The 25,418-nt window shown below is 42.7% G+C and overlaps 1 protein-coding gene across 1 annotated transcript; it reads right to left on the minus strand.

Moving 5' to 3' along the window:
• Nucleotides 1–1,420: 1,420 nt before the first annotated feature.
• LOC115156625 (tyrosine-protein kinase JAK1) lies at nt 1,421–24,674 on the minus strand. Its single transcript, XM_029704129.1, has 25 exons — nt 24,450–24,674; nt 23,861–24,065; nt 23,400–23,523; nt 23,072–23,222; nt 22,785–22,948; nt 22,458–22,662; nt 22,121–22,267; nt 21,807–21,989; nt 21,201–21,358; nt 20,151–20,265; nt 19,689–19,878; nt 19,095–19,198; nt 18,740–18,895; nt 18,093–18,180; nt 17,525–17,652; nt 16,844–16,979; nt 16,621–16,772; nt 14,440–14,590; nt 14,219–14,313; nt 13,502–13,694; nt 13,264–13,388; nt 12,765–12,937; nt 12,292–12,409; nt 11,781–11,891; nt 1,421–1,610 (listed from the first exon to the last, which is right to left on the minus strand). Exons 2-25 carry the CDS (start codon nt 24,060–24,062, stop codon nt 1,485–1,487), a joined length of 3,495 nt encoding a protein of 1,164 aa, XP_029559989.1. The 5' UTR covers nt 24,063–24,065; nt 24,450–24,674; the 3' UTR covers nt 1,421–1,484.
• Nucleotides 24,675–25,418: the final 744 nt, after the last annotated feature.

Here is a 25,418-nt window from a genome sequence, read left to right on the forward strand (position 1 = left end):
AGCTTTACACCAAATAATTTACGTATACACTAGATGACTGACAGGTGGCACTCCCCCACCATTGTAAAAAATTGATTGGAAGCTATAGAATGCATTTGTTGTCGCCACATTTATTAAGTTAATGCATACTTTTTAATTATATTATCTGAGCTAAACATAAAAATGTTAATATCTCCGCTACAACAAGAAAAGTACTTAAATACATGCAATTTTGTCCTTGAAACAATTAATTGAAATACTGTAGAACTCGTATGGAGGACTGCTTTTCTGGGGAGTGCCAATATGCCCAACCGGTGGCTTCTAAGCCTCTCATTGACCAAAGCATAGCATCAGCAATCCAGGGTTTATATACATCATTGGTTACACCTCTGACACCGGCTAAAAAAAGTGATCTGTTCGTTGGCTAACGCAAATTACCGCCTCAATGTCTTTCATCCTTACAAAATGAACTAACTCAGTTATCCAAAAGGGTCCTATTTAACTTACAATGTGTTTCAATAGCTTGTAAAAAGAAAGAAACAAATGCTGTAGTATAGAAAATATTGAATGACAGCAGCATGCATTTGAAGGTCAGAATACGTTTGAGTTACTGTATATGTACAGTATGTAGAAAAGTATATAAATCAAGCCCACATCTGGGCAATTTGTTTCTGTATTGTAAAGAAATGTAGCTTTTGTCCTTCTGTGCTTTCTGTATGTCTTTCTGTCTGTCAGTGATGGTTAACGTCTGTCTGTCTTTCTGTGTGTTGGTCTGTGCTAGATTACGTCTATTTTTATGTCTGTAGTAGTCAATGTCAGTCTGTCTGTCAGTCCATCTGTGCTAACAAACGTCTGTCTGTTTCTGATAACTAACATTAGTCTGTCCGTCTGTCTGTCTGTCAGCCTTTTCATCTATCCATCCATCCGTCTATTTGGATAGATGCGTTTGCTAAATGGCATATACACTGAGTGTTCAAAACATTAAGAACACCTGCTATGATCCCTTATTGATGTCACTTGTTAAATCCCCTTCAAACAGTGTAGATGAAGGGAAGGAGACAGGTTAAATAATGATTTTTAAGCCTTGAGACATGGATTGAGTATTTGTGCCATTCAGAGGGTGAATGTGCAAGAAATGTAAGTGCCTTTGAACGGTGTATGGTAGTAGGTGCCAGGCGCACCGGTTTGTGTCAAGAACTGCAACGCTGCTGGGTTTTTCACACTCAACCTATTTTCCAGGTGTATCAAGAATGATCCACCACCCAAAGGACATCCACACAACTTGAAACAACTGTGGGAAGCATTGGAGTCAACATAGGCTAGCATCCCTGTGGAACGCTTTCGGCACCTTGTAGGGTCCATGCCCCGAACGAATTGATGCTGTTCTGAGGGCAAAAAGGGGTGGGGGGAGCAACTCAATATTAGGAAGGTGTTCCTAATGTTTTGGTATACTCAGTGTATATTATATTATTGTATATATCCATCTATGTGTGAGCTCTATCAGTTCAGACAGCCAGTCTATCTCCTCTGTGCCTCTCGTCCAGCAGCGTCTCCAGCTCTGTGATCAGGCCTTTGAACTGGATCCTGTTCGCCGGGTCATACTCCCAACACCTCCTCATCAGAGAGTACACCTGCGCACGCGCGCACACACACACACACACACACACACACACACACACACACACACAGAAAAGAAGAAAGGGAGAGAGATATGTATGAGTATGTCGCACGTCACTCCTTCACAGGTGAGGCATTTGAAAAACAATTCTCTCCATCAAAATGCATTTTTTGACAGAAATGCCTTCGGGAACATGTGAACTTTCATGTGCCTTAATAACAAACTTGTATGCCATCTGTAAATAAGAATATAATTGTTAAATTACAAGCCTAGTTGGTTTAGAGACTTGTCACAACGGGCCAAACATGCTGTACAAACAAAACGGAAAAGACACAGGACTTCTTACTTTGTTAAAGGGGTTCCGGTCTGCCATGAAGCGTTCCTGCATGTATATGGGTAAGAGTCTAGCTACATTTTCATATATCATACGTTTCTAATTTAGGCAGAAAGCCTTTTTCATTGCAAGTTAAAGAGTATTGTTAGCTAGCTAGCGAACCTTAACTTGATTGCTCGCTAGCTAACAATGAACCTAGTTGGTTAGCATTAGCTACTTACAGATTCATACTACTGCATTTTATGCGTGGTGGCTAGCTATGACAATCTGTTTGTATTGTATGGGTTGGGATTATGGTTCATTGTTTAGCTAACTACATGTCTAAACAAAAGACTCCACATCGCCAGATGATTACATGACCCATCAAGTTAATCAGGTGTGTCTGAAAGGGATTACGGCCACCATTGTATTTCATGAACATGTGAACATGTCTAGACTTTGCTGACCCATCCACTTAGCTAGATGTGGCTGGAGGGTGGTTGTAGCATTTAACAAAAAGTTAAACGCAACATGTAAAGTGTTGGTCCCATGTTTCATAAACTGAAATAAAAGTTCACAAAAATGTTCCAGCTTATTTCTCTCAAATGTTTTGCACAAATTTGTTTACATCCTTGTTAGTGAGCATTTCTCCTTTGCCAAGATAATCCATCCACCTGACAGGTGTGGCATATCAAGAAGCTGATTAAACAGCATGATCATTAGTAGCGTAGCCAGACTTTTTTTTTTTGGATAAGCCTAGAAAAATTGGATAGGCATTTTTTCTACTTATTTATTACATTTATTTTGTGACGTGCACCGTATATTATTTCGTAATACAATCGTTTTATACTAGTGCATAGTACTTGGAGCAACCTCGTTACACAAATAATGACCTATCCCAGCATATTAAAATAAGACAGTAACTTTAGACCAGTTGCCAACAACATAAAACTCATCTTCAGGCGCACTTTAATATCGATGGGCAAACAAGCCACTGTTTGATGTTACAATTTATATCACGGCGGGCAGTAGCACTATAAAAAGATACGTCTACTAAAGGTAAGGTATCATAAGGCGTGACCTACATCACAAGGCTCAGACGGCGAGGATTTGAGTTGAATACGGTGACGATTTCATCATAATCCAATGTATCTGTCAGTTCACTCTAAAAAGACAGCAAACTGAAGTGGTTCAGCCGGGCGCTTGTCATTGATGTGCGAAGACAATTGTTTTATCCTAGTTGTTGTTGAGAAAGTCTCTCCACACTGCATGATGTCAATGGAAGTGTGACAATGATCTTTAACAGAGTTTATATTATGGAAAATATAATCAGGGCAGCTGTCAAGTACACTCATTATGGACGAAAAGTCACTCTTTCCCATGTTCATGTTGCAACTCAACTGCTGAATAAAAACAGTGAATTCAGCATCCTCAATTGATATTGCATAATGATCGCATGTGGTCTTCAGCTGCTCTTCAAGGCCGTCGGTTTTGGATTCTTTGGAAAAGGAGGCTGCTGCTTGAATGATCCCATATGTGTCTTCTTAAAATCTTGAGTTTAACTCAGTAATCTGTCTGTCTAGAATATTGTTCCAAAGTTGCCTCTGGTCACTGTCACTCTTGATGCTGGATGTTTTCCTTAATGAAGATGTGACTACACTGTCTGCCAATTTTACAGGCAGTTTTCGCTGCCGTGATGCACTCACATCCCAATTACTAATATCATGCTTAATCATCATCTCTTCAGTTAGCTTGAGAACTTTATCAGTCTCCCCCTGAGTTCTCTGAACATAGAAAAGCTGCTTTTGAGGATTTCAATTAAGCCAATACCGTCCGTCACAAATAATGTGGAGCTTTGTAATCCCTTCGTAGCAAAATCACTAGTGTCAAACAATTTACTAAACGTGACTAACAGGAATAAAAACGTATTGTTCTGGATTTGGTTTGTCCTCAAGCCTCTAAAAAATCTGCAAGAACCTCTAAAATGAAATCTAGCAGTAACAGCACTTACTGCACTTACACTTACTACTACTCACAGACCCTGATTTTGAACTCCACCGTACATCCGTGGATGTTTCTAGCTCGATTCATGGTCTATCGGGATGCAACTCTTTCTGTACTTCTATGAATCGAGCATGTCTGTGGGATCCACTCATAAATGTGTGTAGCTGGTTTACTGTGTCAAAAAAAGTACTGACATATCCCGACACTTTTGCAGCAGTGCACAGAACCAAATTCAAACGGTGGGAGTTGCAATGCACATACACTGCTTGCTTAAATGTTTACTTTAGTAGGACATGTACCCCTCTGTTCCCTGACATGACTGAAGCACCATCGAAACAAAAACCCACACACAGAGTGGGATCCAACTTCAGGGGTTGCAACACTTCCAAGTATTTTCTGAGAAATTCCTTGTTCAGACAAATCAGTGGTTTCCATAAACCCAACAGCTCTTTCTTTAATCATTCCAGCATGAATGTATTTGCCATTTATCATACTTGAAGGGAACTTTGCAAGATTTGGTTGACAGGCTGGTTCATCAACGGCAGACAAATCTGTAGGTGGACCTACTGCAGGTTCACCCCCACCCGCAGCATCAAGAATGAGAGGAGACAGTGGGGTAGGCAAGCATGCCTGGCTCAACGTGGCATTGGCGGTTGTGATGGCGATTGTGGTTGTTTCTATCCTGGCGCCACCTGTTAATGTCTCATTCTGGAAGCTATCGGTAGATTGATCCAAATTATTTTCTGGCACACACTCCTTTTCCTCCAGACGTCTTTTTTTGAAAAACCTAGCGATCGACATTTGGTTTGCCATAAAACTACTAGAACTACTAAATTACCTTAGCTGGTGAGTCAATTCGAGTAAGCTAACGTGGTAGAGCTTGCTAGCTTATGCGCTACAAGGTTTAGCCACGTGACATTGCCCGGTTGTTCAGGTAAACCACCGTATACATTTTTTTTATGTAACCAATAGTTGGAAGCCAACTTGATTGTCGCGGACTATTTCTTTGTTATATTATATTAAAATTACCCATAGAAAATAAATTTCTTAAAAAATGTTATGAAATAAATACAACAATATTGAATAATTTATGGAACTTTTTGGGGGTAGGCCTGAGATCAAACTGCTACCCGTGGCTACGCCGCTGTATTACACAGGTGCACCTTGTGCTGTGGACAATAAAAGGCCACTCTAAAATCTTCCGTTTTGTCACACAACACAATGCCACTGACATCTCAAGCTTTCAGGGAGCGTGCAATTGGCATGCTGACTGCAGGAATGTCAACCACAGTTGTTGCCAGAGAATTGAATGTTAATTTCTCGACCATAAGCCGCCTCCAACGTCGTTTTAGAGAATTTGGCAGTACGTCCAACTGGCCTTACAACTGCAGACCACGTGTATGACTTTGTGTGGCCGAGCGTTTGTTGCAGAGTGCCCCACGGTGGCGGTGGGGTTGTGGTATGGGTAGGCATAAGCTACAGACAACGGACACAGTTGCATTTTATCAAAGGCAATTTGAATGCACAGAGATACCGTCACGAGATCCTGAAGCCCATTGTTGTGTCATTCATCCGCTGCCATCACCTCATGTTTCAGCATGATAATACACAGCCCCATGTCGCAAGGATCTGTACACAATTCCTTCAAGCTGAAAATATGCCAGTTCTTACATGGCCTGCATACTCACCAGACATGTCACCAATTGAGCATGTTTGGGATGCTCTGGATCGGCATGTACAACAGCTTGTTCCAGTTCCCACCAATATCCAGCCATTGAAGAGTGGGACAACATTTTATAGGCCACAATCAACAACCTGATCAACTCGATGCAAAGGAGATGTCGCGCTGCATGAGGCAAATGGTGGTCACACCAGATACTGACTGTTTTTCTGATCCACGCACCTACCTTTCTTTTAAGGCATCTGTGACCATCATGCATATATGTATTCCCAGTCATGTCAAGTCCATAGATTAGGGCCTAATGAATTTATTTGACTGATTTCCTTATATGAACTGTAACTCAGTAAAAATCTTTGAAATTGTTGCATGTTGCGTTTATATTTTTGTTCAGTATAATAATTGAAAAATATTTAATCTCAGCACTTTCTATTTTTGATATAGCAAACTATGCAAGTAACTATTTCACTGTACCGTTTACACCTTCTGTATCCTGTGCATGTGACAAATAAACTTGAGCTTACCAGAGACGGAAATGTGAAGAACAAATCGACCTTACCAAAGTCAGATTAGGAGATATGCCAAGGACTTTATTGAAGGCTACTACTTTGACCACCTTTCGTCTTAATCTTTGGTTGTTAACTACACTAACTTACTCTGTTTAGCCCACGGCCTCACATGGGAATATACTTTTATCCAATATAAAAAACAGCACAAAATAACAATAACGAGGCTATATACAGGGGCTACCAGTAGGGTTGCACATTTTGGTGAATATTCAGAGGTGGAAACTTCCCGTGGGAATTAACAGGAATATATGGTAATTAATGGAAATATATGCAAATTAATATTAATACCATTTAAATGGAGATGTTTTTTGCATTGGATATATTTACCATATCATATGGAGACAGAAACATAAACCTTTTACCTTATCATAAGTAGACAATTGCAAATGATTAAATCCTTCCAATATAAATTTTAAAAACTCTTTAGTTACGAATTTAACTTTAATAAAATGAGTTGACTCTTCACATGGGATGATTTCACAGAACAACAAAAGAAAGGGAATATTGAATGATCCATCGTATCTCCCAAAAACATTTTCAACATACATCTGTAAAATGAGTCTACAAACTAAAGCTTTTGTTGTCTTCCTCTCAGGCTTCCATGTCTTCTCCCTGGATCTCCTCAATGTCCACCTCTTGAACATCAGACTCTGAGGCCTCATTTTCACTGTCACTTTCCAACCTTGGATGGCTCATTGTCAGGCTCAAAAAGCTTCAAATTTGCCCGCATGGCCACCCATTTTTTAACCCTTGTATTGGTCAGCCTGTTGCGTGCTTTGGTGTGTGTGTTCCCAAACAAGGACCAGTTGCGCTCTGAGGCGGCTGATGTTGGTGGGATTTGGAGGATGATGATAGATGCAACAGGGGAAAGAGCCTCAGATCCAAAGTCCCTTCCACCAGGTGGCTGATGCAAATGATGGCACGACTGCCATATTGCATCTCCATCCCAAAGCCCTTCTTGGAAGTGTACTTCGCCAGACTGCCAAGAACCTTGCCCTCATCCAAGCCAAGGTGGCGAGACACGGTAGTGATGACACCATAGGCCTTGTTGATCTCTGCACCAGACAGGATGCTCTTGCCAGCATACTCGGGGTCCAAGAAGTACGCTGAGGTGTGCTTTTTGATGTATTTCAGAACTGCAGTTTCCCCTGCTTGGAGCAACAGTGAAGTGGGCAAGGCAGTATGGACTTCTTCTCTTACATCTGCAAGCAGAGTCTGAACATCGGACAGGATGGCATTACCTCCCTCAATCCGTGCAATGGCTACTGCTATAGGTTTCAGGAGCTTCAGGCTGCTTACCAGTCTTTCCCCAAAATACATCATCCAGGAGGATCCTCTTGATGGGGCTGTCCATATCGGCAGACTGTGATATGGCCATTTCTTGGAGAGACTCCCCCTCCAGGAGACTGTCAAACATGATGACAACACCACCCCAACGAGTTTTGCTGGGCAGCTTCAATGTGGTGCTCTTATTCTTCTCACTTTGCTTGGTGACAAAGTTTGCTGCAATAACTTGATGACCCTTCACATACCTAACCATTTCCTTGACTCTCTTGTAGATTGTATCCATTGTTTTCAGTGTCATGATGTCCTTGAGGAGCAGATTCAATGCATGAGCAGCACAGCCAATGGGTGTGATGTGAGGGTAGGATTCCTCCACAGACCAAGCAGCCTTCATGTTCGCAGCATTGTCTGTCAACAGTGCAAATACCTTCTGTGGTCCAAGGTCCTTGATGACTGCCTTCAGCTAATCTGCAATGTAGAGACCAGTGTGTCTGTTGTACCTTCTGTCTATGCTCTTGTAGAATACTAGTTGAGGGGTGGAGATGATGTAGTTCATTATTCCTTGCCCACAAACATTTGACCACCTATCAGAGATGATTACAATACAGTCTGCTTTCTCTATGATTTGCTTGACCTTCACTTGAACTCTGTTGAACTCTGCATCCAGCAAATGAGTAGATAAAGCATGTCTGGTTGGAGGGGTGTATGCTGGGCGAAGAACATTCAGAAATCTCTTCCAATACACATTGCCTGTGAGCATCAGAGGTGAACCAGTTGCATACACAGCTCGAGCAAGACATTAATCAGCATTTATCTGACTACGTGCCTCCACTGATTCCAGGAGGACCATGAGCTGTTGCTATCGATAAGGTGTCTGATTCATAATTTTCACCTTGAATGGAAGTAGAGGGACTTTTGTCAGAGGTTGCTTGTTGTGAGTGCTGAAGGAACTTTATGCACTTGGCCAGATGATTCTGCATCTTTGTTGTATTCTTCACATATGATTTGGCACAGTATTTACAAATGTACACAGTTTTTCCTTCTACATTAGCTGCAGTGAAATGTCTCCACACATCAGATAGTGCACATAGCATTTTCCTGTAAAGATTAGGAAAAAAATGAGTTAAAAAAAACAACAAATATAATTCTATGTAAGATACATGTTGATACATGTTTCTAAGATACATGTTTTAAAATGAAACATGTATGGAAACAGGTAAATTAACACTCCTCAGTTAACAGGCTCAAGCAAGCTAAAACCCACATGGTAGCAAAAACTAACTAGCAGAAATTGTTAACAAGTTAGAAATAATTTAAACACACTTTGCTGTAGGCTACTATTTACTAGTTAACAAAAAAATAATGTCATATAAAATATATTCACCCCACCAAGTATCAAAACTTACCAGAAAGCATGTAGTCCTTGCCTCAGACAGTGTAGTAGTGTGGGCTCAATAGCATCTCATTAATGTGGAAGATCTTGAGAATCAGCTGTACATGTGATGGAAGAATGCACTGTGCATGCAGAGGGTTCCAATTCCATTGAATTGGGGATAGTTTAACCAAAATATGCCACAAGACCTAGAATTGCCTTGTGTATCCCACAAAAAAGTTCACTGTTATAGGCAAACTTATTTGATGAAGTTAAGCAAAATTCCCCAAATCCCAGGGCTTAACTTCCCATGGAAAATTTCCCGGAAAGTTTCCGACCCTTTGCAACCCTTGCTACCAGTACCGTATCAATGTGCAGGGGTACCGAGGTTAGTTGAGGTAATATGTACATGTAGGTAGGGGTAAAGCGACTATACATAGATAATAAACAGTGAGTGGCAGCAGTATAAAAAAGGGGGTCAATGCAAATAGTCGGGGTAGCCATTTGATTAACTGTTTAGCAGTGTAATGGCTTAGGGGTAGAAGCTGTTATTAAGGGGCCTTTTGGACCTAGACTTGGCCCTCCGGTATCACTTGCGGTAGCAGTGAGAACACTCTATGACTAGGGTGGCTGGAGTCTTTGCCAATTTTTAGGGCCTTCCTCTGACACCACCTGGTATAGAGGTCCTGGATGTCCGGGAGCTTGGCCCCAGTGATGTACTGGGCCGTATGCACTACCCTCTGTAACACCTTGCGGCCAAATGCAGAGCAGTTGCCATACCAAGCGGTGATGGAACCAGTCAGGATGCTCTCGAAGCTGTAGAACTTTTTGAGGATCTGAGGATCCATGACAAATCTTTTCAGTCTCCTGAGAGGGAATAGATGTTGTCGTGCACACCACACTTCCAGGTCTTTGACCTCCTCCCTCTACGCTGTCTCACTGCTGTCAGGGTGATCAGGCCTACCATCCTTGTGTCGTCTGCAACTTAATGATGGTGTTGGAGTCGTGCGTGGCCACGCAGTGGTGTGTGAACAGGGAGTACAGGAAGGGACTAAGCACGCACCCCTGAGGGGCCCCCGTGTTGAGGATTAGCATGGCAGAAGGGTTGTTGCCTACCCTTACCACCTGGGGGCAGCCTGTCAGGAAGTCCAGGATCCAGTTGCAGAGGGAGGTGTTTAGTGCCTCTGTCCTTAGCTTAGTGATGAGCTTTGAGGGCACTATGGCGTTGAACGCTGAGCTGTAGTCGGCGAACAATATTCTCACGTATGTGTTCGTTTTGTCCAGGTGGGAAAGGGCAGTGTGGAGTGCAATGGAGATTGTGTCATCTGTGGATCTGTTGGGGCGGTATGCGAATTGGAGTGGGTCTAGGACATCCGGGAGGATGCTGTTGATGTGAGCCATGACCAGCCTTTCAAAGCACTTCTTTACTACAGACGTGAGTGCTACAGGGTGGTAGTCATTTAGGCAGGTTACCTTGGTGTTCTTGAGCACAGGGACTATGGTGGTCTTTTCGAATCATGAAGATATTACAGACTCGGTCAGGTAGAGGTTGAAAATGTCAGTGAAGACACTTGCCAGTTGATCAGAGCATTCTGAGTATGGAGTCCTGGTAATCCGTCTGGCCCTGCGGCCTTGTGAATGTTGACCCGTTTAAAAGGTCTAACTGACATCAGCTACAGAGAGTAGGTTCAGTGCATGGTTCAGTGTTGCTTGCCTCAAAGCGAGTATAGAAGGCATTTAGCTCATTTGGTAGGCTTGCGTCACTGGGCAGCTCATGGCTGGGTTTCCCTTTGTAATCCGTAATAGTTTGCAAGCCCTGCCACATCCGACGAGCATCAGAGCCGGTGTAGTAGGATTCAATCTTAGTCCTTTACTGAGGCTTTGCCTGTTTGATGGTTGGTCGGCGGGCCTAGCAGGATTACTTATAAGCGTCCGGATTAGTGTCCCGCTCCTTGAAAGCGGCAGCTCTAGTCTTTAGCTCAGTGCGGATGTTGTCTGTAATCCATGGCTTCTGGTTGAGATATACATTTACGTCATTTAGCAGACGCTCTTATCCAGAGCGACTTACAAATTGGTGCATTCACCTTATCATATCACTGTGGGGACGACACGTACATATCCCAACCAGAACGTACGTACATATCCCAACCAGAACGTACGTACATATCCCAACCAGAACGTACGTACATATCCCAACCAGAACGTACGTACATATCCCAATCAGAACGTACGTACATATCCCAATCAGAAGCCATTCATGTTGTCTTTCCCTTTAAATCGCCATAGAAACGGCCCCTCTCAATGCAGATTGATCTTGGTTATAGGCAATGAAAGCGAAGGATCTGGAGTTGAAATTGACGACGGTATCACGTTGATTTTGATTGGTCCAACCAGCGGAAACACCTCTAAATAGTAACGTTTCTATTTAATCAACACGGTCAAGTATAAGTATATTAAGGTTATAATATTGTAGAGAACAATCTAATGATTCATTCTGGATCATTTGTAATGACATAGGGCAAAGAAAACTATGTTTTGACATTAATTTCATAGCACCCTCTTGAATCGCCCCATTTTTCTCTGCATTCTACAGCAGTGAGTGAACGCCGTAAACATTGACTTTGATACCCCAGCACCTGCTCGGAACCATCGGATGTGCAGGATGTTCTATTCCCACTCATTCCTATTGAGGATAGTTTTAGTATAGAATAACACTACTGAATGTGTATTTAGAAAGGGTACTAATATCTTTAGTTTGGAGCGAAGTTGCCCTTAGACGCTGATCTTGGGTCTATTTAGTATTTTCCCCACTAATGGTTAAGCTTAGGATTGGGGGATGGGAGGCTGATCCTAGACCTGTACCTCGGGAAAACCTCATCCCGGCACTTTAGCTTTCAGATGAAAGAGAAGGAAAGACTACAGCCTTGGTGAACAGATGACACCACTTCCCGGAGTTCTCTTACCGTGTCTGGGCAGCGAGGTGGACAGGGCAGCCTCCTGCCGGCTATCAGCACTTCCACCAATCGGGTGAGAGTCATCAGACCTTTGGTTGGTTGAAGCATCTCCGAAAATACCTGTGAACAACCATGTCACATGATCAAAACCAAAACAGATGGCCGTACCTACACCCCAGTCTTTTCTCTCAAAGTATACACTCATGCACTTCTTCCCATGCATTTAAAAGGATTGGATTGGTGCAAGCTTGGGGAAGGTGTTTTCTCCATATTTCTTACTCTAGTCATTTTCTTTAAAATCCATGAAGTGCACACTTAGGGAGAAAGGTCAGAGTATTGAATTGCAGAATAATTTGATCCCATAACAGACAAGGGCTAGCTTGATGAACTAAGACATCAGATACAGTACATGTTAAAATGTCTGACTCCTAGTGTTTTGTCAAATGAATAAAGTTTAACAAATTTGTATGAAACTATTTTCATAGTGAAGTGAGGTAAACACAGAGGGAAAGTTATTTACCGTGGTAGGACTGCTGCTTGTCTCGCAGTAGGTCATCAGCTCATAGAGGGTCACTCCGAAAGACCACACGTCAGACGCAGGGTAGAACTTACAGTCCATCAGGCACTCAGGAGCATACCTACAAGACAACACATACTGTAGCAAAATGTTTTGCAAAAACACCTGGAGATAACATTTCTTATTGTTCAAGTTGAGGTAGTCCCTCACTTTTTTCAGTTTGATTTCTTCCGTTTGGTGTCTACTTATCAATGAACACGACCAAGGTAAATATGTCAGCTAATGTCAATACAATGAGCCCCAACCTGTCAAGATCATTAGAGGTTTTAATCTGATCCATCACAGATAGCAATGATAGACTGGCTTCCAGGCTTTTAAATGGTATGTGACCTTATCTCCTTAACTTTGATTTGGGAGTGAACCATCAAGTTAAGTTCTGGGACCTGGCCTTGTCATTCTATTTCTAAGTTGCTCACCAGAACACAGGGCTGTCAGTCTCCTCTTTGACTGTGTAGTAACTCTTGTCCTCCTTCATGCTCTTGGTCAGGCCAAAGTCTCCGATCTTCACTGTGCTCTCGTTCTCCACCAGAACGTTCCTGGCCGCCAAATCCCGGTGGATGAACCGCTGGGATCCCAAGTAATCCATTCCCTGAGAGACACACACACACACACACACATTTTCACTTGTTTTTATAGTTTGTTTACTTTTATAGCTATTTACCTGGCAGTCTTGTGGTTTCTAGGAGTCATTGAAACATTCAACACAACATTCCATATAGTACTAGCCAGTTACCAACGGTGTTCATTTCTTTGTAAGTAGCAGAAAGTTCATATAAATAAGGACTGCAATGCTTTAGAATGTCCAACTCTCTCCATAATCAGAAACCGCAGTACATACATAAATACCTATAGGGGCTAGTTAAAACAATGAAATTAAATTTTGGGGGGTATTAATAAAGCTCCATACTACAATACCTGGCAGATCTGGAGGGCGTAGTGGAGGAGTCTCTTGAGGTCAGTCTGGTGTTTTCTTTTGGGAAGGTAGTCCTTCAGGCTCCCCGCTGGCAGGTACTCCATAATCAGCTTAGTGGTCCTCCCACCTAGACAAAGAAACACGATTTTCACACAAGTGTGTGTGGTGTGTGTGTATGTATATTTACATACAGTATACATTTATGTGTGTATGTAGGATTGCATGCACTGCCATCCTCACCCTCCTCACTACACACTCCTTTGTATTTGACGATGTTGTGGTGGTAGAGTTCTCTCATGGTATCTATCTCTTTTCTCAGGTGGCAGGCCAGCTGGCCTTTGCTGTTTGGCTTCAGAGACTTGACCGCCACCAGCTCCCCCCGGCCGTCCCCACGGGGGTCATACAGACACAGCTCCACCTTACCAAAGTGACCCTGCACAGTAGACACACACATCACAAGAACAATTCTAGAATAAAGCACGCCACAGACATAATGAACACATACTAACCCAAACAAGTACAGTTCATATCTGTACCACACACACAACGACATACCTCAATCGTCACATTACAGGGGTATTACTAGGATAAAAAAAACTAATCGGTCACCTAGCCACTCATATTTTGGGTTCTGAGCTCAAGGACGCGTTGGGGTGGCAGGTAGCCTAGTGGTTAAAGCGTTGGACCAGTAACCGAAAGGTTGCTGGATCGAATCCCCGAGCTGACAAGGTAAAAATCTGTCGTTCTGCCCCTGAACAAGGCAGTTAACCCACTGTAAATAAGAATGTGTTCTTAACTGACTTGCCTAGTTAAATTAAATATAAGAGATATTCTTCACAAATCAATGGCTATAATTAAAAAAAGTCAAAAAATGGATGTACCAATCCCAGATTGCCCCTTTAAAATGAAGACAAGCACCCCAAAAGTAAAGTATACATGTATTAAGAGAGTCCCTACCTCTCCCAGGTCATCGATCTTCCTGAGGAACCTGGTATCAAACACAGTGGGGTCCACTTCCTGGATGGGCACCCTACCAGGTGGCAGGACTGGGTCTGGGGGAGGGGCCACAAATAGATAGGGTTATACAAACACATTCTCACACACACACACACACTTGTCTGCATACACATGCAGGTGATAATGACAACAGAGACAGATAAAAATGTGTGTCCTCTTACTCTGCTCGGCCACCCCGGTGAGGTCCCTGACAATGGCCCTGAAGAAGGGCCTCCTCTTGGGGTCGTAGTTCATGCACTTGGTGATGAGCTCAGCCAGCTGAGGGCAGTCTGGGGTCACCAGGGAACACTGGGCCGAGTAAAACATCTCCTTCTTCTCACGGAGAGAAAGAGAGGAGATGGATCAGAACCAAGACTGTTCCAATACTGATTCCAATACCTTGCTTCTAAGTGATATGCTATGAATATTGTAAGAATACCGCAGTCTACAACTGTCAAATAAACAGGTGTATTCAATGAAATAACTCAAGACCTCCGCTCTGAAATAGATACAGTGAGGGAAAAAAGTATTTGATCCCCTGCTGATTTTGTACGTTTGCCCACTGACAAAGAAATGATCAGTCTATAATTTTAATGGTAGGCTTATTTGAACAGTGAGAGACAGAATAACAACAACAACAACAAAAAACGCATATCAAAAATGTTATAAATTGATTTGCATTTTCATGAGGGAAATAAGTATTTGACCCCCTTTCAATCAGAAAGATTTCTGGCTCCCAGGTGTCTTTTATACAGGTAACGAGCTGAGATTAGGAGCACACTCTTAAAGGGAGTGCTCCTAATCTCAGTTTGTTACCTGTATACATTTACATTTACGTCATTTAGCAGACGCTCTTATCCAGAGCGACTTACAGTAGTGAATACATTCATTTCATGCATTTAAAAAAAAAAATTTTTGCACTGGCCCCCCCGTGGGAATCGAACCCACAACCCTGGCGTTGCACACACCATGCTGGCGTTGCAAACACCATGCTCTACCAACTGAGCCACAGGGAAGGCATAAAAGACACCTGTCCACAGAAGCAATCAGTCAATCAGATTCCAAATTCTCCAAGGATGTCAGGGACAAGATTGTAGACCTACACAATGCTGGAATGGGCTACAAGACCATCGCCAAGCAGCTTGGTGAGAAGGTGACAACAGTTGGTGTGATTATTCGCAAATGGAAGAAACACAAAAGAACTGTCAATCTCCCTCGGCCTGGGACTCCATGCAAGATCTCACCTCGTTGAGTTGCAATGATCATGAGAACGGTGAGGAATCAGCCCAGACCTACACGGGAGGATCTTGTCAATGATCTCAAGGCAGCTGGGACCATAGTCACCAAGAAAACAATTGGTAACACACTATGCCGTGAAAGACTGAAATCCTGCAGCGCCCGCAAGGTCCCCCTGCTCAAGAAAGCACATATACATTCCCGTCTGAAGTTTGCCAATGAACATCTGAATGATTCTGAGGACAGCTGGGTGAAAGTGTTGTGGTCAGAAGAGACCAAAATGGAACTCTTTGGCATCAACTCAACTCGCCGTGTTTGGAGGAGGAGGAATGCTGCCTATGACCCCAAGAACACCGTCAAACATGGAGGTGGAAACATTATGCTTTGGGGGTGTTTTTCTGCTAAGGGGACAGGACAACTTCACCGAATCAAAGGGACGATGGACGGGGCCATGTACCGTCAAATCTTGGGTGAGAACCTCCTTCCCTCAGCCAGGGCATTGAAAATGGGTCGTGGATGGGTATTCCGGCATGACAATGACCCAAAACACACGGCCAAGGCAACAAAGGAGTGGCTCAAGAAGAAACACATTAAGGTCCTGGAGTGGCCTAGCCAGTCTCCAGACCTTAATCCCATAGAAAATCTGTGGAGGGAGCTGAAGGTTCGAGTTGCCAAACGTCAGCCTTGAAACCTTAATGACTTGGAGAAGATCTGCAAAGAGGAGTGGGACAAAATCCCTCCTGAGATGTGTGCAAACCTGGTGGCCAACTACAAGAAAGTCATGTGTTTGCAGAGTGGTCAAATACTTATTTCCCTAATTAAAATGCTAATCATTTTATAACATTTTTGACATGCGTTTTTCTGGATTTCTTTTGTTGTTATTCTGTCTCTCACTGTTCAAATAAACCTTCCATTAAAATTATAGACTGCTCATTTCTTTGTCAGTGGGCAAACGTACAAAATAAGCAGGGGATCAAATACTTTTTTCCCTCACTGTATCTCTCCTGGGTAAATAAAGGATACATTTTTTTTTTAAGAATAGTTAGGCTATGTCACAGGAGTCTGGGGGTGGTTGTGAGTGAGAGATTGTGTTGCTCACTGTCTTGTCAGGGAAAGTGTAGGTGTACCTCTATGAGTTTCTTGTCTTTGAGAGGGGCCTCTCCCTCATAGCAGATCTCCCACAGTGTGGTGCCAAAGCCCCACTTATCCACCGCAACACTCAGGGCCTGGCTGTTTCTCACACACTCTGGGGCGATCCACGGGATCCTCTCCACACACTCTGCAATACAACACAGCCTTGTCAGCTGGGGAAAAAACAGACACACAGAGACGCACACACCACACACACACCTTGTATGTTGAGAGCGGAGATGGAGACCCCAGGGCTACTCAGTTTGATGAAGGGCCCAGTCTCTCCCTCTAGGCCATCCCGCTCCACTAGGACGTTCTTAGCACACACATAGCCATGGACCAGCTTCTTATCCTCCTGTTGGGGACAGAAACACGGGGAAGGGTCAGGTCTAGACCCATATAGATCTATACAAGTTTGACAAACTACTACTACTGTATTGTCCAGGTTGGCACCAAGTTCCAAGACCATTACATTCTATATTAGATTATAGAATGCAATGTTATTATAATGGCACATTTCTATGCCTGATTCGTACTATAAGGTCAACCAGAATCATACTAGACCGGCTCTGGTATTTTCTTTTCACATTGTCCTTTCTACCACGGTTCCAGTAACTATGGGGAATGCATAACCAGGCCACCATTTTGGAGAAAAAAATTGTACAGACCAGCATAGGCTGGTCATGCTGGTGACCAGCCTTCTTTTTTTCTTCTTGTGCCTTCGCTGTGTTTTCGCTGGTCACCAGAATCACCTGCTTGACCAGCTAGTTAGCTAGCCTAACCAGCTAGACCATGCTGGTCAGACCAGCTTGTTTTTTCCCCCATCAGGGCAGCCCAGTACAGCTCGGTTTGGCCCTGTAGTGTCAAATCGCAATTGTGTCTCGTCTCATCACGTCTCACCAGGTAGCTGAGGGCGCCGGTCAGTTGTTTGGCCACCTGGTACTTCCAGGAGGTGCTGAGTTCAAGACGATGTCCCCGCATGAACACATCCAGAGGACCCAGCGTCACATGCTCCTCCACAATGATATCTGAACAGCGACAACACCATACACACACACACAGTTAGAGGTACAAAAAAAAGTCTAGCCTATTTCAGATAGAAAAGTGTGAGTAGGTTGCAACTTAATAAAAAAAATAATAATAATACTTTTGCTGTCAGAGACTTTCCACAATATACGGTATATGCAGACAATCTATGTCCTAACCTTCAGCGATGCAAACTAATCAGCAGTATCGGGTCAACTTCCACAACTAAGAGCGTGAAGCGCAAGGCTAAACTTCTCCCTAGTTGTTGTCGTGCAGATATCATGGTGTAGGAGTGTGAAGGGTACACATGAACATGCACAGATACGTGAGTACATAGTCTTGCATGGCGCTCATCTGCATTAACTTAGGTTCTTCCTGCGGCTTGTGGCATATCGCATTCTCAGTTTAAGAGTCAAAATAAGAGGAAGGAAGGATGACTTACTGTCATGGTTGCGAACACAGACACCGTGCAGCAGAGTGATGTGTTGATGGGACACCTGACGCATCATACTGACCGTTTCAAAGAAAGTCTGGCGGAAAGAGCTCAGTGTCAAAGGTCAGAGTCAAAAGTCAAAGGGAGAAGTCACAAGGTATGTATGTGTGGTAGCCCTTTCCTGCAGTCAAATGACCTTCTAGCCTCATGGGTGGAATGTTATTAATATTTTTCATAATTTCATAATTAATAAACATTATATATATTTTTTTTTAAAGCCAAAAATGTTGGGTATAGGGGCAAAACCGTTTCTATATCAAACGGTTTTGTTATAATTCAGTCTTTTGTGATGTATATAAAAGTGTAATATTGGGACGTAAACTCTAAATATAGTACATTTCAACTCTATACCTGACATGGTAGAGGCCTCTTCTTTTTTTCTAAGCCCATAACCATGTGTGTGAGGTGTATACTTTAGTATCAAAGTAGATTTGTTTAAGGCTACCAAGAAAAACTCTGTGTGACCCTGATTTAGCCCACTGCAATAAAAGGTTAATGTGTATGCTAATCACATTAATTTACAAAGCCACTTTTTGTTTATACAGTGTGTGTGTGTGTGTGTGTGTGTGTGTGTGTGTGTGTGTGTGTGTTCTCACCATAGAGATGTCTCTGTGTTGGGACCCTAGCACTTTCAGGACCACTTTCACCTCGTGGTAGGTTTGGGAACCCCACACATCCTTCTGTTCCTCACTCTTTATCTTAAATTTGCCAGCATAGATGTTAGTTCTGGTGCCACAGCCCAAGTGCTCCTCCTATATAGACATATGAGAGACACAGACACGGTTATGGACAGAATAGCGTTATTGGTCGATCAAAAGAAATTCAATAAAAAGTAGTATTGTCAGTGTAGGGCATCCTGTGCACACAAACATACTGTAAAACACATAGTAAAGGCTAACATGCAAACACACAAGCACATTCAAATCCACACAAGCAGACAGACACACACACCTGCACTATGTCCTCGTTGAGGATCTTGTGGAAGATGACATGACTCTGTACGGGGTACGTCGGCTCCGCATCTCTCTTTGTCACTAGTAGCAGGTTAGACATTTCTGAAACAAACCAAAAAAAATGAAATGGGGGAAAAAATCTAGACACACACCAATCTTCTCCCTCTGAAGTGAGAACAGGCGACAGAGCTGCCGAATTCAGGAAAACCCCTGTCACTGAGCAACATTTCCTGTTTGATAGTGGTATAAAGAGAATAACACATCCAGGTCTGGTGTATTGGTTGGCATAAGGTGCCAAACCTCTGGTCAGGGATTAGGTGCCGTAGTGATACACTTTAGAAAAAAAGGTTCCAAAGCGGTTCTTCAGCTGTCCCCATAAACTTTTTTGGTTCCAGATAGAACCCTTTTAGGTTACAGGTAGAAAACCCTTTTGGGATCCATGTAGAACCCTCTGTGGAAACGGAACCAAAAGAGTTGTTCATGGAAACAAAAAGGGTTGTTCTATGGGGACAGCCGAAGAACCCTTTTAGGTTCTAGATAGCACCTTTTCTTCTAAGTGTGTGTAGAATTGGGGCTGGGTATCATACCATACCTCTGGGCTGCGGAGGGCAGGCCTTGCGGAGCTGGAAGAGGACTCCGTCTGTACTAAGTCTCTGGCCCCTCAGCTGTTCCATCAGCTCCCTGAGAGAGGGCTGCCTCAGGGCTGTACCACTCAGACCGTAGCCCTCCGGCCCCACCTCGATCTTAAAGCTACGGTACGGATGGCTATCGGTCAGGTCCACCTACAGCAGGAGAGCCAATAAGAAGAGAAGTAAGGGAGTAATCAAGCCCATTTATTTACACAGACCGTTTTACAGCAACAAATTGTCACAATTCAGTTCAGTCAAATAATGGTGACTAACAAGATAGTCACTAACACGATAGCGCCGCCAGGTTTTTAAAAGTGAGAAAGCCTCACAAAAATGTTCAAATGTATCATTGTCTGAAAATGAGAGTGGCTGTATACATGTCTAAATGACTGTGGGTGAGGCAGATGGTGGAAGTGGTACTGTACTTCATTGCATTTGACAGTCAGGATGATGTGGTCATAGTCGATGCAGCTCCAGCGCAGCACATACATGCCCTCCTCGCTGCCCTCCTGACGCAGCTTGTGGGAGGTGTAGTCCATGCTGGAGGGGGAGAGGCCAAATTGCATCATGGGAAAAGGGGTGGATCAACTCAGTTCTACACTAGTATAGAAGTATTACTGTATCACTAGCTAGGTTTCCATCCAATTGGCGACAGATTCTCATCCGAATATTCTAAAATATGCGCAGTTTCCAACCAGTGGTTGGTTTCCACCAAACTGACTTGTTGCGAATAACAATCAGTGCACAGAAATCAGTGAAGTAGTGCACAGAAAATGTACTTTTTCACTTACATTTTCATGGACCGAATAAAAATCGAACGTTTTTTTTTTCATTTTCCACTCGACCAATAGTGGTCACAAAAATTGTTCTGTTAAATAGTAAATGTGCCTCCTCTGGTCTTGGCACGTGCGCTCTTGCCAACAGCTCACAGATACAGTGCGGGTAGGCTACTCTACACGATGAGATTATTATGGATAAGAGCGAGAATATTTGTATTTGTTAAATAGCAGACAAGCATCGATCATCATGTCACCAGAATAAGACCCTCAATATTGATTGGAAGGAAAGGTGCATCAAGCTCATTACTGTGCACTTTCACCACACTATGAAGTTCATCATAATTTATTTAATCTGTAGCTGAATAAATTGCATGGTTTCCCGAGTCATAGTGAGAGAACCACACACCATAGCATCGCGTGACTCCAAGTTCACTTCGATATGATCCTACCATGTCAAACAAACAAATGATCTGTCAGCAATTATAAAATTGACTGAAACTTCCTATTTCCAACACGGCTGTCTTGATTTTTTTTATCTATACGGTGTGACCTTACTCGCATAAAAACTGTAGATGGAAATGTGGTTACTGACAAAGATATCTGTATAATCTGACAAATTGACAGTATTATAAAAATCTTGTATTTTATTCATATTTACATTTTCTCTAACGAATGAATGGGAATATTTAAGCTCACCTGATTGGACCATGACAGCCTTCCTGCAGGTTCTGTACCACAGAGGGAGGGGCCACATCTGTACACAGGAAGTGATGTGCATCCACTGTCAAACGGAAGTATCCATCAATGAGGGTGGCAAAAGACAATGCCTCTGCATGGAAACCCAGGCTCAGTTCCTGTGGTGGAGATAGAGCGACAACAAATGACAATGGAGGTGCATGTCCAATATGAAAGAGAAAATGGGTAATAGAGTATACACTGACGGAGTCTCATTCAAGATTGCTCACTCAGATATTCAGCATTATTAAATGCTTAAGTTTCCTCTGAAGCTTAAACCATATGTAACTTTTTGGGAGACCCCATCAAATTCAATGATTCCCATTCTTAAGTTTCGTTTTTGACTCTTTTTCTTTCGGTTTTGTATACCAGCTTCAAACAGCTGAAAATACAATATTTTTGGTTATTGAAAATATATTTCACATGGGTTTAGATGGTACAATGATTCTCTACACTATACATTGCTTGTTTTGTCACATTAACTGAAATTAGGCAAACTATTACAATTTTAGCAACCAGGATATGGTGATTTCTGCATATTGCACCTTTAAACCAATGAAACTTTACCATCTTTTTGTTGTCCTGCTTGTGGACAGTGACTGTGGAGCCCTTGATGTTGATGTGTGTAATCTCATAGAAATCAGAGAATGTATTCCAGTCATTCGAAAGGTCTTGAGCTGGTTTGTTCTTCCAGTTGATGTCGGTTTTGTACTTTTTAGATTTTTTCTTCTCTTTGGCGGTCCATGCATTCTGAGAAATAGATGGACATGAAATGTTTTTATCTCTTTATGAACAACATATCAGATGATATTTAGATAATATTGATAGATACAATGTGTGCCATAATTTACACATTCTAAACTACAAAATACTATACTCACATTCTGTTGCTTCCTCCGCCACTTGATCCCTGTATTTCCAGACACAAGGACTTGGTACTGGGTGGGCTGACCCTGGTTACAGGAAGTGGGTGTTCCTTCGATCTCCCCTTCGCTGTCAGTCACACGTAGCACTTCAGGCTTGTACATCTTTAATGAGACAGGACACCATTATATTAGCTTCAGGAACATCTTTACACATACAGTACTTTACACAGACTTTTAGAGTACCACCTGGTTCTGTCTTTGGCCCAGTGCCATTCTTTCTTTAATTAATAGCGTGTCTGCAAACATGGTTACGCAGTGCATTATGGGTACTGTAATACATCTAGCTACACACCTCACAGCCGAACCCACAGGTCAGCGTCTCCAGCGTAGCCAAGTATTTGACCTTGATGTCATGGGTGTTGACTTTGTTGTTCTTCACTGTCTTGTTGTTGAACTCGTTAAGGAAGTGCTGAAACACCCGGGAGATGCGGACTCGTGTCAGGAAGTTCCGCTGCTTGATGATTTGGTTCACGCTCTCTGGGATGTATTTCTTATAGCTGGGTGGGATGGAAAGAGATTTGGTTGAGTCGGGGGTGTATGTGTGTGTGCATGAGTGTGTATAAGAAAGATGGTAACACCAGCTTCATTTTGAACCTCTTTGTGAGTGACGATTAGTTACCTGATCTGTCCACCTAAATATGGGTTGCTGATGTTCTTCTCCAAGGCATTGTGTGTGATAGACAACACTGCCACTCCCAGGCACTCATTCTCAATACAGTGGGCCTCCTCTTCATTCTGAGGGTTACGCACTGGGGCCCGTCCCTTCAGGAAGTCATGCTGACCCTGGGAAAAGCCAATGCACAAACACATGAATCCGGATATATGATTGTGTATGCTAGAATTCTACATTTGAGGATACAACTGTTTTTAACTGTATAAAACTTTTTTTTTTTTGCAAAATTATACCTGGGCAAACAAATACTTCAGTGAGGCAGCCTCAAGGAGTGCCGTACCCCCTGATTCGGTCTTCGGCCCATTGCCGTTCTTTCTCTTGAGGGCATGTCTGCAAACACGTGGCACATTGTCATTCGCACCATGCCAGTTGGTGAAGTAGAACCTGGATAAAGAGACGAGGGTATTTCAATGTCAGCATGAAGTTTTTGTAAGAAAGTTATTTTTATCTCAAGTTTGCGCATTTGTAGACCAAAGTGCTGCTGCAATCGAAAATGGCTACCTCTGCTTTGTTCCTTCAATATTTGTGACAAACTGAGGAGCAACATACCCTTAGGCTTACCTCATGCGATAGTGAAGCTTTAAGCAGGTGCTCTCCTCGATTTTGAAGGTGTGATTGGGAGGGTACCAGATGTCCACGCCCTCGTCATACAAGGCAAACAGATTGAAGCAAAGAGGCGAAATGCCTAAAAAGAGAGAGAAATATGATTTCCCTCAACAAAGAACCAGCAAGTTGCTACCTTTCATATTCATTATCCATAACACACATTCAGATGAGCAACTCAGTAGAGGGAAAGAAGACTTGGAGTTTAGGGCTGAGTGAGAGATCTTAGTAAGACTTTTGGTCTGAGAGAGTTTACAGTCTGTGTGAGAGGGGTTTGCGTGTGAGAGAGAGCGCGAGAGACAGACAGGGGGAAAGAGGGAAAAAGAGAGAGTGAACAAAGAGGGGGGACATAAACTATGATTATGTTACTGTATTAATTTCCATATATTTCTTTGTATGTAACACAGACTCAGACTCACCACACTTCTTGGCTGCCTCTGTGCACAGCTCCTCAGCAGTGTAACAACCCCGGAGAAACTCCAGCTGGTGAGAGTCTCGCAGGTAGAAGTGGACCTCGAGGCCCTGTGGTAATACAGGGATTGGCGTGAACTTGCCCTTCCTCGTCCTCCGCATCTTTACCAACAGTTGCCTGCCCATGTCCATTGCCTTGTTTCGAGGCATTCACTAAAGAGAAGATTAATGTTAAGAGGATGAAAATATCGCCATAGTAGGCTACTATATGGCTTTAATAAGTGCATAATATGTAATAGTGACTTTGATGTCATTTTAGCTCATATATTTAAAACCAGATTAATCCAAAATCATAGGCTACCTGAAAGTAAAAGGGAAAATCTGAGTACAAAATCATACAAAATCTATAATTGATGACAACAAAAAAACATTGTTCATTTTTAAATCCATGTGTATCTTCAAAGAGCAGAATGTTCAACTCTGAGTATGTGAATTAAGGGAAATCCGAGGGAAATCTGAAACATCTTACTTACTTACAGTACTTACAGTAGACCAGTGACAATAACCTATGATGAAACGCCCTATGATGAAACTCACCTATGTCTTTATGCCGTCCACGAATGTCTAAAAAAAAATGACTTTATCTTTCATGAACGGTCCAATATCAATGTAGGCTACTTATATCATCCTATTACGATGACGTTTTTGAGCATGTATCATTGATAAGGGTTTTAAATCCTGTACAATGAAGTTGCTAAGTCTCGGCGGTGGGTCTTCCAAGGAAGCGTCTTGTCAATTCCCGTAAACGCTGTCGCGAATCCACGCCCATGTAGTCGTCTATTGGTTATTTAGTCAATCAATAAAGTGGAAACAACAGTACGTTTTTACGTTCTGGAACGTTCAACTGTACGGAAACGGTGCTATACTGAACGGCCAGTTAAAAAACGGGGAGGGGTTGGGTTGAGGGACACTGTCAGCATGGCCACTCACTTTTAAATACGTCAGTCATTGCTTCAAGCCGCACCAAACCAACCGGCACAAGCGTATCTCAAAATCAGTTCAAGAACGTAAAATAACATTTTGGTGTAGTTCAGTACAAACCGTTACGCAAAGTAGAAAGCGTTCAAGCGAACTGAACGCACCCCAGAATTAACCATTGTTGGCAAGCAATACATATTTCAGAACAACTATGACTGAATTATTATCCTTATACTTTCAAAAATACTAGTCGAATAAGATATAGGAGAGATGACGAATTTTGGCAGAGATTTATTTATAGACTAATACAAAAATCAGTAGCGCATTTGGGTATGGGCGACATGGGCAAATGTAGTAATGTAGGCTAAACTGACAAAGGAGCAAAGAGCAGAAATCTGAACTAGCAAGCATGTCGCAGCAGTGAAGAACCCGAAGGGGGGAGAATTCTGGCAGGGGGGAGATTTTCGGCACAACACCGGAAAGCCATGCTTTGTTATGATTCTGAGTGGCCACAAAGCTAGCAACAATGAAGCATATGGGGCATCGTTGGTGGCTCGTTTCAGCTAGTTTTACTTGTTCTTCATAACA

Source organism: Salmo trutta, chromosome 21, assembly GCF_901001165.1.
Source record: "Salmo trutta chromosome 21, fSalTru1.1, whole genome shotgun sequence".
Taxonomy (NCBI): domain Eukaryota; kingdom Metazoa; phylum Chordata; class Actinopteri; order Salmoniformes; family Salmonidae; genus Salmo; species Salmo trutta.

Coding starts and splice junctions, on each gene's coding strand:
- LOC115156625 (XM_029704129.1), bottom strand. CDS start 24,062: ATGCCTCGAAACAAGGCAATGGACATGGGCAGGCAACTGTTGGTAAAG. Junction 18,181..18,739: donor AACACAGAGACATCTCTATG/GTGAGAACACAC, acceptor TCTTTCCGCCAG/ACTTTCTTTGAAACGGTCAG. Junction 17,653..18,092: donor CTGTGTTCGCAACCATGACA/GTAAGTCATCCT, acceptor GTCGCTGTTCAG/ATATCATTGTGGAGGAGCAT.